The 13,242-nt window shown below is 42.2% G+C and overlaps 1 protein-coding gene across 2 annotated transcripts in view; it reads right to left on the bottom strand.

The window, feature by feature from the left end:
• LOC126210191 (aldo-keto reductase family 1 member A1-A-like) overlaps window positions 1–13,242 on the bottom strand; it is a 73,175-nt gene that overhangs the window by 12,626 nt on the left and 47,307 nt on the right. For both annotated transcript variants that reach the window (XM_049939367.1, XM_049939368.1), the window contains one exon: window positions 6,181–6,440. In XM_049939367.1, coding sequence (XP_049795324.1) covers window positions 6,181–6,440 — 260 coding nt within the window. The remainder of the gene's footprint in view (window positions 1–6,180; window positions 6,441–13,242) is intronic.

The raw sequence follows: 13,242 nt of genomic DNA, 5'->3' as shown, positions 1-13,242 counted from the left end.
TTCTATGAATGGTCTGACGGTCTTGCTATGCAGTCACCCTTGTCAGCAGTAGCAGCTGACATTTTTATGGAGCATTTTGAAAGGCATTATGTAGTGCTCCTTTGAAACCTTCCTGTTGGCTCCACTATGTGGATGACACATTTATTATATGGCCATATGGCAAAGAAGAGCTCCATGGGTTCCACAATTTCTTAAATGGTATTCACCCCAAAATCAGCTTCACCTTGGAGGTTGAGGGTGAGGTCAGTCTACTATTTCTGGACGTGCTGGTATATATCTGGCAACTCTTGGGGACTAAGAATGTATAGAAAGCCCATTAACACAAAGAGGTATTTATATGCCACTTCACACCACCACCAAGCCCAGAAGTAAGCACTGCTCAGCACTCTGTTTTAATGTGCCTTCCTCATTAGAGATAACAACAGCTTGGAATCTTTTAAAGAAGATAGTGCAGACCAATGGCTATGGCAGTTTTTTCATAGATAGGGCTTTTAAGCAAAATATTAATTATGTTAATAGGGAGGATGTGGAACCACCTTCTCACTCTGTTAAGTTACTTGCTTCTGGGATCATTGACTCCATAAGCAGAAGTCTAAGGAAGATAGTATTCAGACAATTTTCTTCAGTCAAAACAAAGTAAAAGACTTTTCCAATAGAAAATGGATGCACCTGATTGCCTGCACACTGTGGGCATCCACAAAATGATGTGTGGCTGTGGCAAAGTGTATACAGGCAAGGTTGTTAAAAAAAACTTATAAAGAAACATTAATTCCACAGACAGCTGAAACAAAAGTATGAAAACAGTGGTAGCAGAACATCAAGGGAATTGTTGTCTGGACATTGATTTCAACATCATACATGTGCTGGGTAAGGAAACCAACACCTATAGAAGAAAAGTCCAAGAACTGACTGAAATGTCTAAGAATGCATATCACTTTGATAGAGAGGATGGCTATAGACTTCTGGTATTATAGCTCTCCACCTTCAAGGGAGTGAATACAGGCTCGTGGCAAGAGAGCAATACAAAGAATAACCTGGAAGCCACTTCTGCAAACAATAATATCATGGCTAAACATTCCCCCTCTCATGCTCTGCCCATTTTGCTTCTAGCCAATGGTGTGGTCCTCCCAATAGCAGCAGAAGGAATTTTAATCAATAACCCTTCTCCATCATAATTACAGGAAAAATCCCTTTCTAACCAATGACGTTGGCCCACCAATGGTAGCCACAGGAGTTTTACCTAGTGATCCCGTTCTTCGGCATTAGTGCGGGAAAACTTCTCTTACTTTCCAATTACAATGGTCCATCAGTGGTAGCCCAAGATTTTTACCCAACAATCTCACTTCCCCAGCACAAGTGCAGGAAAACTCCCCTTTATAAGAGAAGATGACACTGGTCTCTGACAGTGTTCAATCTACAGTGGATCACCATACGATCCTCAAGAAGATTCCAGCCAAGGGATTGAAACATCGCCTGTTTGAAGAAATATGATACAGCATGACAACCCAGAAGATTTTGACATCAGTGGCAATGGCCATGAAAGCCTGCAGATATACAGATTACTTCTGTGTTCACAGACAGTAACCACAAATGCCATTAAAGGCACCTACAAAATTATATTGTGGTACCACATATAGTTCAAGAGATATGATGTCATAAGCACTGAGTTCTGAGAGAAACTGCTCACTGTGCATGATGTTTAAATTTATTACTTCTTTGCTATTAACTACTAACTCTATTCACTATATGCTCTGCACACAGTGTCCACATATGTCGCTGAATGTATCTACACAAACACATTTCAAGAGATACTGCATGAAAAACTGTGGTATCATGCATGTAGTTTTAAACATTTATTTTTATTACTAAGACACTCTCACAGTCGAGTCAACTCCAGGAAATTTCTGACACCTGGTAAGCCAAAGATAAAATAAAATGTTCTAGCCTTTACCATGTGTGCCCAGCTGGGAACAACAGCTGGGTACACGTGGCAAAGGCTAGAATGTTTTATTTTACTTTTGACTTGAGCATAGCTGCTCCAAATTCTATTTCTTTTCAACAATGTAATTTTATGATTTAGCAACATTTCATTCTGATGAAGGCGCCCCCTGTATGTATCTAAACCTAGGTCTCTGTACCTACCACTCATGTGCAACCAGTTGGCTGTTCGATCCTATGTTGAAACTAGTACAGGGCTTCACAACATACGTGCTCGCGGAGCAAGCTGTGAGCAGCAAGGCGCGAGCACCGAGCAGTGCGAGCACGCTACCCCCACTACCGGACCAGAGCGGAGAGTGGGGAGAGTCACGTGGGGCACACAATAGCTGCCGCCAGTCAATGTAAATCTGCGGCCACCTGCAGGCATATCACTCACGAATTATTACTGCGACAAATGAAACAAATAAAGGAGAATCTACACGTGCCACATAATTTTATTAGCTTAGTGTATGCCTTTACATTCGTATTAATTTGTGAACTGTTACACAATAAAAGGTGCCACTGAAGTGTGGGATTCTCTGTTATCTTGTACTTTTTGCCCTTTACAATTGCGTCTATGTTTGGAGTAATTGTTCTCGTGCATTGTAGGCCCAGTGTGCAGTTTAAATTTTGATCAGACAATGCGTTTCTCAGGCGCGTCTTGTTACATTTCATTGCAGAGAACAGTTGTTCACAAACATACGTGGAACCGAACATTGATATTATTGTAGCTGCTAGTTTTTGCAAATGAGGAAATCTATCCTGAAGGAAGTGTCTGTAGAATTCCAAAACGTTTTTCTTGTTCTGAAATTTGTTTCTGTATTCTCTGTCACACTGCAGGTCAATAATTTCTAGTTGCAGCTCAGGACGAATTTCTTCTATATTCGCTGAATATGGAGAGGAGAACAGATCAAAATCACTGTCTAGTGCTGTCAGATCTTGAAAGCGTTGATCAAATCCTTCCTTAAGGTTCAAAATGGTTCAAATGGCTCTGAGCACTATGGGACTTAACATCTATGGTCATCAGTCCCCTACAACTTAGAACTACTTAAACCTAACTAACCTAAGGACATCACACAACACCCAGGCATCACGAGGCAGAGAAAATCCCTGACCCCGCCGGGAATCGAACCCGGGCGTGGGAAGTGAGAACGCTACCGCACGACCACGAGCTGGCAGACTTCCTTAAGGGCAACTAAACTATGTGAATAAGGTTCACAGTCTTTGTGAACATCTTGCATGGATGATAATTTAGGAAAATGAGCTAGAGTTCCTGTTTCCAGCTGACTCACACAAAGTGTCAATTTCATTTTAAAAGCACGTATTCGATCTATGAAATGAGTAATTAGCAGATCTTTACCTTGTAGTGAAATGTTCAAAGCATTCAGATGGCTAGTTAAATCTGGTAAGAACGCGAGATCACATTTCCATGAAGGCTTTTTCAATTCAGGAACACACATGTTATTTATTTCCATGAACATATTTATCTAATCTAATAGGCAAAAAAATCGATTTAATAATTCGCCACGACTAAGCCAGCGGACCTCGCTGTAATAAGGCAGGCTACCACACTGGCTTTCTACATCCTCAAGAAAGCTTTTAAATTGCTTGTGTTGTAGCCCATGCTTCCTTATATAATTGGTTGTACGAAGAACAACACTTATCACATTTTTTAGAGTGATACTCTTTGCACATAAGTTTTCCTGATGGATCACACAGTGAACGCCCCTTATTTCATTCGGCATGGTCAGTTTTTGCATTTTCTCCTTCAACAGCGCAACGAAATCTGATTTATTTCCCTGTCATCGCTGGTGCACCGTCTGTAGACACTGAAACTAAAGAATTCCACGCCAATTTTATATTTTCAACACTTTCTTCAACACTACTTAAAATATCACCTCCGGTTGTAGTGTTCTTCATGGCTACTACATCGAGGAGCTCCTCCCTCACCTGAAGATCTCTATTAACACCTCTAATAAATATGGCAAGCTGCGCTGTTCCAGTGATATCAACACTTTCGTCCAGAGCTAGAGAATACACCATAAAATCTTTACAGATATTTGCAAGCTGGCTCTGGACGTCGTCTGCCATGTCCTGTATGCGACGCATAATGGTCATGTTAGATAATGGCACAATCCGAAACTGTTCAACTTGAGATGGACACAAATGTTCCGCAGCAACTACGAAACATTTTTTTATTAAATCGCCATCAGTGAAGGGGCGCAGGGATTTTGCTAAAAGCAAAGCAATTTTGTAACTCACTCTGAGAGCTGCCTCAGTTGATTTTTCTTCGTCGTCCATATCTTCTTCGGATATCTTCCTTTTAAGTTTAATAACTTCCTGTGCACGATTTTCCACTTCCGTAGTCTTTCGCGTGGTACGACATATAATGTCGCTGCAAATTAAATTTCCTAAAAGAATTCAGCGTTTTGTGACATACTAAACATTTTGCAACACCATCTTTTTCTGTAAACAGATACAATTCCTCCCAATGGGGGTTAAACTGCGAAAGTATGGTTGGAGTTACACAACGGCGACTTGACATGATTCTTAACCAGCGAAGTGACTGTTAGAGCTGATCGTAGTACTTTAAACGTTACACAGTCGGCACGAATTCAATAGGCCCTATTCAAACGTGCGCGCGCATTTCCCCTCCCTACCTACTCAGCGACCTTGCACCTGCTCGCGAGCACGTGCCTGAGCAGACGCGAGTACTTGCGCTCAAAACCGGCCAGTTGTTAAGCCCTGAACTAGTATATGGCTGCTGAGTAATCAGGCATGTTCAAAACTAGAACTATTGATGTCATTTGAGTAGGCTGATTTTTTGATGTATAGAAGAGCATGCGGGCTGTTTTATTTGCATTCAGCAACAGTTTACTTCTGTGAAGCCAGAATAGCAGCCTACTCATTGTATCTGATATCTGGTCACTCATTTATTGGACTGATGTGCTACTGAATAACAGATTTGTATCATCAGCAAATAGCACAGGAAAAGTTTTACGAAGGTTCAGGGGAAATCATTAGTAAAAAGCAGAAAGAAAAGGGAGACCTAGAACAAAGCTTTGTGGCACATCACAAGTAATCAGGACTTTGCTAGAGCAAGTCCTTTCTTTTCTAGTATTAGCGACTTCAGCTAGTGTGCTGTACATGCACGAGGGGCATAGAAGCACCCAAAGCAGAATTTGCATGGAGGGTGTGCCATAATTCCACCACCATTTTCAGTGTCAAATGTTGTTGAGGTTAATACAAATGTACATGAAACATAAAGCTTTCGATCAAGTCCCATGTAACTTAGCTCAAATTTCACCTGTGGCCTGCCTTAACAAGAAATACAGTACTACTTCACCACATTACATGGTACAATTTACTGTACATGTACACATACTAAAGGAGGTTTTCCATTTGCTGTGCAGTATCTCTTTTCCATTTTACACACAAATTTGTGTTTTCCCTTACAGTTGTATACATAGAAATTTTGACCACATTTACCAATTTTAGCTACTTTCGTGGCAAACTTCCTGAAATATATCAATTTACTGGTGAGTTTTCTTGACATGTAATATATAATTTCTGCAGTAAAAAAGTGCCTGCTGGTTAACACGTCAAGATAAAATTTGATGATAACTTGTGTATATTTTCCCCAGTTTTTCCAATGGAAAGTGAAATAATTTGTAAATTATAGAGTCTAAAAAGTGCCATTACTAAACTAAACATAACAGAAATTTTATACTTTTATTATTTCTTCTCAGTGTAATAGACAGCATATTCGTTTTTAGGCTAGAAAGATGTAATAGGTGTACTTCTTTCTGATTTCATTACAAGCTTTTAAAAATCTCTGGAATTAGCTTAAATGGAAACTGTTTCTTCTTTTAATATTCAGTGGTGGAATAAGATTAAGAAACTTATTTGTGTTAGAGAGAACTGTCTGTGTAGAAGTTATTTTAAAAAGAGAAAACAGCCCATTTCCACGATCACTAGACTTAGGTAAAAGTCTTACTGACAGCCCAAGGAAAGGAAACTGATGCTGATGGACATGGGAGGAGAGGGGGGAGCACCAAAATAATTTGCCACTTGTGTGGGTAAATGTTCTGCAGCTGCTCCTGTATACAGCGTTTCTTCATCTGCTCTTCTTATGTATCGACATATGATTCGTGCTCATGTGATATTGTTGCACAAAACGTAAGAAAATAAAGGCATACATACTTGCTAGTATCCACAGTGATGGCCGCACGGCCAGGAGGCCGCACGCCTGGCGCCCCCAGTGGGATGTAGCCACAGACGGTGATGTCGAGGGCCCGGCAAAAGGCGCGCAGCTGGCTCTGCTGGAAGTAGACGTGCAGCTCCACCTGCAGGTTGGCAGGCTTGATGCGCGCCGACTGCCAGACACGCTTCACCTGCCTCGCGTTGAAGTTGGATAGCCCGATAGACCGTGCACGGCCCGCATCCACCTGACCCTCCATTGCCTGTAGGACAATAAAGAGACATTGAATGTAGAGAAAATAAGTGTCATGAATTTCAGTTTTCAGAATGGAAATGACACACTAAATGAAATGTAGATGGTGTCTCTTTAGACAGTGTAAAAAATGCAAAATTTGTGGGAATGAATATTGATTCTCATTTGGAGTACATACTTGCAAACAGAATGCCACCAGCATGTTATGCCTTTAGAGTCCTGTCATCAGTGTCTTTTATTTACATACACTCGATTCTTAGCTACGGATTTTTTTCTGAGGAACAAATGAACAAAATGTGAATGCAGTTTTCTGACTAAAAAAAAAATGAAACAATTTCTACCAAGGAATTAAACTGTACAATAAACTACCTGAGGAGATTCAAGAGGTTAGTGAAAGAAACTTATTAAAAGGCAGTTAAAAATACATTTTAAGGAATACATTCTACATCTACGTCATCTTCTGCAAGCCCCCTGAAGTTGTGTGGTGGAGGGTACTTTTTGCACTACTAACTGAGCCCTCAAACCCTGTTCCAGTCGTGAATAGCCCATGGGAAGAATGATTGTCGGTAAGCCTCTGTACTGGCTCCAATTTCTTGAATTTTCTTCACATGGTCATTATGCAAGATGTATGTCGGGGGGAAGTAATATGCTGTTCAACTCTTCCCAGAAAGTGCTCTCTCAAAATTTCAATAGTAAATCTCTCTGTGAAGCACAATGCATCTCTTGTAATGTCTGCCAAAGGAGTTTATTGAGCATCTCCGTAACACTCTCGCGCCGACTAAATGATCCTGTGATGAAACATGCCACTCTTTGTTGGATCTTCTCTATCTCTTCTATCAGTGCTATCTGGCAGGGACCCTGGATACATGAACAATATTCAAGAATCAGTCAGACACACACCTTATAAGCCACTTCCTTTGCAGATGAGGTACATTTTCTTAAGATTCTCCTTATGAATCTGAGTCTGGCACCTGCTTTACCCACTATTTGTTTTAAATGGTCATTCCACTTAAGGTTGCACTGGATAGTTACTCCTAGATATTTTACGGCAGAGATTGTTCCCACCTGTTTGTCACCAAAAGTGTAGCTATACAGTAGTGGATTTCTTTTCCAATGTATGCACAATATGTTACTTTTATTTATGTTCATGGTCAACTGCCAGAGCCTGCACCATTCATCAATTCTCTGGAGGTCATTTTATGACTCATTACTACCTTCCAGCATTGCTATTTTGTTGTAGATAACCGCATGATTTGCAAACAGCATTAGAGATCATTCGACACTTTCTACTATGTCTTTTATGTATACCGTAAACAGTAACAGTCGTATCACACTTCCCTGGGGTATGCCAGAAATTACCTTTACATCTGTCAATTTTGTTCCATTAAGAGCGATGTGTTGAGTTCTGTCTGCAAGGAAGTCTTAAATATAGTTGCAAATCCGCTCTGATACTCAATAAGCTCATATATTTTTCACTAAATGGCAGTGTGGGACAGTGTCAAATGCCTTCCTGAAGCCAAGGAACGTGGCATAAACCTGAACACAATTGTCTATGGCACTGTGGCTCTCATGGAGGAACAGAGCAAGCTGAGTTTCGCATCATCTCTGTTTTTGGAATCTATGTCAATTTTTATAGAGGATATTTTCCTTCTCCAAGAGGTCATAATTCTTGAGCATAAAACATGTTCCATAATTCTACAACAGATTGATGTCAGCAATATAGGTTTACATTTGTATGCATCTATCTTACAGCCCTTTTAATAAACAGTAATGACATGCACTTTCTTCCAGTCACTAGGTACCGTTTGTTGCTCAACGATCTACGATAAATTACTGCTAGAAGGGGAGCAAGTTCTTTCACATAATCTTTGTAGAATCTTGCAGGTATCTCATCTGGTCCCAGTGCCTTTCCATTACTAAGTGATTGCAGTTGTTTTTCTATTATGTGATCAGTTCTCTTGATATCTGCCATTTCGATGTTCATACAACAATTGAAAGAAGAGACCACATTACTATCTTTCACTGTGAAACAGTTTCGGAAGACCAAATACAGTTTTCGGGCTTCTCTCTGTTATCTTCCATTTTAGTGCCAGTATAACAACTCACTGAATGAATAGATGATTTTGACCCACTTACTGATTGTACATATGACCAAAACCTCTCAGGTTTTTTACTCAGACTGGTTGACAAAGTTTCACTTTCAAGGTCATTGAACACTAATCTCAGTGCTGTCCTTATGCTCATTTTCAATTTGGCTTTTATTTGGCAGCTAGGTTTTTACTTCTCTGGTATCTGAGACGAAGTTCTCTTTTTTTATGTAGCAGTTTTCTGACATGACTATTAACCCATGGTGGATCTTTCCCATCCCTTAAGACCTTACTCAGAAAATATTTGTCTAGGGCATATCACATGATTCCTTTGAATTGTTTTCCACATACGGTCCTCATCACCGAATATTTGATAGTGACTGCTCAAATACTCTGAAATTTGTATCCTGTCACTCTTGCTAAGCAAAAGTATCTTCCTATCTTTCTTAACATTCTTTGTCAGACCTGTAGTCATAGACGGTATCACAGCCTTATGATCACTGATAGCTTCCTCTACATTAACTGATTCAGTAAGTTCAGCTCTGTTTGTTACCAGGAGATCTAAGACATTACCCTCACGAGTTGGTTCTATAACTATATCCTCAAAGTAATTTTTGGACAAGACATCCAGAACAATATCGCACGAATCCCTGTCTCTGGCATCAGTTTTGATAGCGTGATACTCCCGATCTGCACCTGGCAAACTGAAGTCACCCCCTCTTACAACAGCACAATCAGGAAAATTATTAACGATATTCTACAAGTTCTATCTGAAGCATTCTAACACTAGAGCTCCTAACCCAGGCAGTCTATGAAACCATCTGATTACCACTGTTGACCGATCTTTGATACATGATGACATACATCCTCTAAGGACATTGTGGCTAATTTATCAGGCAAATCATCTTTGATCACCATATTCTATACAGTGAAGGTTTACTTGGATGACACAGAGTAGGGGTTTGGAAAAATGTTAACAGAAATAAGTAATAATGGTGAGTGACAGTAAGACATCTGCCATTTCTCATAACACTTTCGCACTATGTTTTTTTCCTTCTTTTCTCTTTTTCTCCTGGAAACCCTTACTCCACATACTATGCAGTATACAATACCAGCACCTTGTGCTCTTTCTAAGCTCAACATTTCACTCATAATAAAGGGATGCTGACAGTTCTAGAAGCTAGAGACTGGGAATTTATGGTACGCAAAATGCAAACCAAATACTGTCACTGTGCTCCCGATGCAACTGATGGAGGATGTAGTCTTACATTGTGAAATAATCGTGTATAGTGTGTGTGTTGCATCTGCAGTGTCTGGGACAGAGAAATGAATGAACAGTGTAGCACCAGCCTTTTACATTATTACGTAACTTCTTTACAAAACTACACAGAGGTGACAAAAGGCATGGGACAGTCATATGCACGTTTACAGATGGCGGTATTATCGTATACATAAGGTATAAAAGGGCAGTGTGCTGGCAGAGCTGTTGTCAGTACTCAGGTGGTGTGTGTGGGAAGGTTTCTGATGCGATTACGGCCGCACAATGGGCATTAGCAGGCTTCGAACACAGTATGGTAGTTGGAGCTAGATGCGTGGGACAGTCCACTTCAGAAATAATTAGGGAATTCAATATTCCGAGTTCAACAGTGTCGAGAGTGTGCCAAGAATGCCAGGTAAGAGGCGTTACTTCTCACCACGGACAACACAGTGGTCTTCACTTAGCGATCTAGAGCAGCACCCTTTATGTAGAGTTGTCAGTGCTAACAGACAAGCAAAACTGCACGAAATAACTGCAGAAATCAGTGTGGGACGTACGACGAATCCGTCTGTCACGGTGTGGCAAAATTTGGTGTTAATTTGCTATGGCAGCAGATGACTGATGCGAGTGCCTCAACTTGACTCGTGACTGTATCGGTTGGAGCCGAGACAACTGGAAAACTGTGGACTGGTCAGACGAGTTCCGATTTCAGTCGGTAAGAGCTGACAGTAGAGTTCGAGCGTGATGTGGACCCCGTGAAACCGTGGACCCTGGTTGTCGACGTGGCACTGTACGAGCTGGTGTGGCTTCGTAATGGTTTGGACAGTGTTTACGTGGAACTGATCACTGACTGGAAATGATCGTGTTTGGCTACTTGGAGACCATTTGCAGCCATTCGTGGACTTCACGTTTCCAAACAACATTAGAATTTTTACGGATGACAATACGCCATCTCAACGGGCCGTAATTAATTGTGATTGCTTTGCAGAACATTCTGTACAATTCCAGCAAATGATTTGGCCCCCCCTGATCACCCGACACGAATCCCATCCAACGTTTATGGATTGTAATCGAGAGGTCAGTTTGTGCACAAAACACTGCTCTGAAAACACTTTCGCAATTGTGGACGGGTGAAGAGTCAGCGTGGCTCAGTATTTCTGCACGGGCTTGCAACAACTTGTTGACCCCGGCCACGTCGAGCTGCTGCAGCGTGCCGTGCAAAAGAAGGTCCCACGTGATACTGGGAGGTATCCCAAGCCTTTTGTCACTTCAATGCAATGTCCACTAGTGATAAGCAAAATTAATTGATTTCCATGATATCCGAAGGCCACAACCAACCATCTGTCCAATTCTTTTAATAAGTATGCAAATTCCTGGGGTGTATATGAATTATGTTATTTTCAAAATATATCTAAAAACAAAGATGATGTGACTTACCAAACGAAAGCGCTGGCACGTCGATAGACACACAAACAAACACAAACATACACACAAAATTCAAGCTTCCGCAACAAACTGTTGCCTCATCAGGAAAAAGGGAAGGAGAGGGAAATACGAAAGGATGTGGGTTTTAAGGAAGAGGGTAAGGAGTCATTCCAATCCCGGGAGCAGAAAGACTTACCTTAGGGGGAAAAAAGGACGGGTATACACTCGCACACACACATATCCATCCACACATATACAGACACAAGCAGACATATTTGAAGACAAAGATATATTTGAAGACAAAGAGTTTGGGCAGAGATGTCAGTCGAGGTGGAAGTGCAGAGGCAAAGATATTGTTGAATGACAGGTGAGGTATGAGTGGCGGCAACTTGAAATTAGCGGAGATTGAGGCCTGGTGGATAACGGGAAGAGAGGATATATTGAAGAGCAAGTTCCCATCTCCGGAGTTCGGATAGGTTGGTGTTAGTGGGAAGTATCCAGATAACCCGGACAGTGTAACACTGTGCCAAGATGTGCTGGCCGTGCACCAAGGCATGTTTAGCCACAGGGTGATCCTCATTACCAACAAACACTGTCTGCCTGTGTCCATTCATGCGAATGGACAGTTTGTTGCTGGTCATTCCCACATAGAATGCGTCACAGTGTAGGCAGGTCAGTTGGTAGATCACGTGGGTGCTTTCACACGTGACTCTGCCTTTGATCGTGTACACCTTCCGGGTTACAGGACTGGAGTAGGTGGTGGTGGGAGGGTGCATGGAACAGGTTTTACACCGGGGGCAGTTACAAGGGTAGGAGCCAGAGGGTAGGGAAGGTGGTTTGGGGATTTCATAGGGATGAACTAAGAGGTTACGAAGGTTAGGTGGACGGCGGAAAGACACTCTTGGTTGAGTGGGGAGGATTTCATGAAGGATGGATCTCATTTCAGGGCACGATTTGAGGAAGTCGTATCCCTGCAGGAGAGCCACACTCAGAGTCTGATCCAGTCCCGGAAAGTATCCTGTCACAATTGGGGCACTTTTGTGGTTCTTCTGTGGGAGGTTCTGGGTTTGAGAGGATGAGGAAGTGGCTCTGGTTATTTGCTTCTGTACCAGGTCGGGAGGGTAGTTGCGGGATGCGATAGCTGTTGTCAGGTTGTTGGTGTAATGCTTCAGGGATTCCGGACTAGAGCAGATTCGTTTGCCACGAAGACCTAGGCTGTAGGGAAGGGACCGTTTGATGTGGAATGGGTGGCAGCTGTCGTAATGGAGGTACTGTTGCTTGTTGGTGGGTTTGATGTGGACGGACGTGTGAAGCTGGCCATTGGACAGGTGGAGGTCAACATCAAGGAAAGTGGCATGGGATTTGGAGTAGGATAGGTGAATCTGATGGAACCAAAGGAGTTGAGGTTGGAGAGGAAATTCTGGAGTTGTTCTTCACTGTGAGTCCAGATCATGAAGATGTCATCAATAAATCTGTACCAAACTTTGGGTTGGCAGGCCTGGGTAACCAAGAAGGCTTCCTCTAAGCGACCCATGAATAGGTTGGCGTACGAAGGGGCCATCCTGGTACCCATGGCTGTTCCCTTTAATTGTTGGTATGTCTGGTCTTCAAAAGTGAAGAAGTTGTGGGTCAGGATGAAGCTGGCTAAGGTAATGAGGAAAGAGGTGTTAGGTGGGGTGGCAGGTGATCGGCGTGAAAGGAAGTGCTCCATTGCAGCGAGGCCCTGGACGTGCGGGATGCGGGATATTTGTGTATAAGGAAGTGGCATCAATGGTTACAAGGATGGTTTCTGGGGGTAACGGATTGGGTAAGGATTCCAGGCGTTCGAGAAAGTGGTTGGTGTCTTTGATGAAGGATGGGAGACTGCATGTAATGGGTTGAAGGTGTTGATCTACGTAGGCAGAGATACGTTCTGTGGGGGCTTGGTAACCAGCTACAATGGGGCGGCCGGGATGATTGGGTTTGTGAATTTTAGGAAGAAGGTACAAGGTAGGGGTGCGGCGAGTCGGTGGGGTCAGGAGGTTGATGGAGTCAGGTGAAAG

Source organism: Schistocerca nitens, chromosome 10 (genome assembly GCF_023898315.1).
Source record: "Schistocerca nitens isolate TAMUIC-IGC-003100 chromosome 10, iqSchNite1.1, whole genome shotgun sequence".
In the NCBI taxonomy this organism is placed as follows: Eukaryota; Metazoa; Arthropoda; class Insecta; order Orthoptera; family Acrididae; genus Schistocerca; species Schistocerca nitens.
The sequence above is the reverse complement of the archived record's forward strand: the minus strand, read 5'-3'. Positions and strand labels throughout refer to the sequence as shown.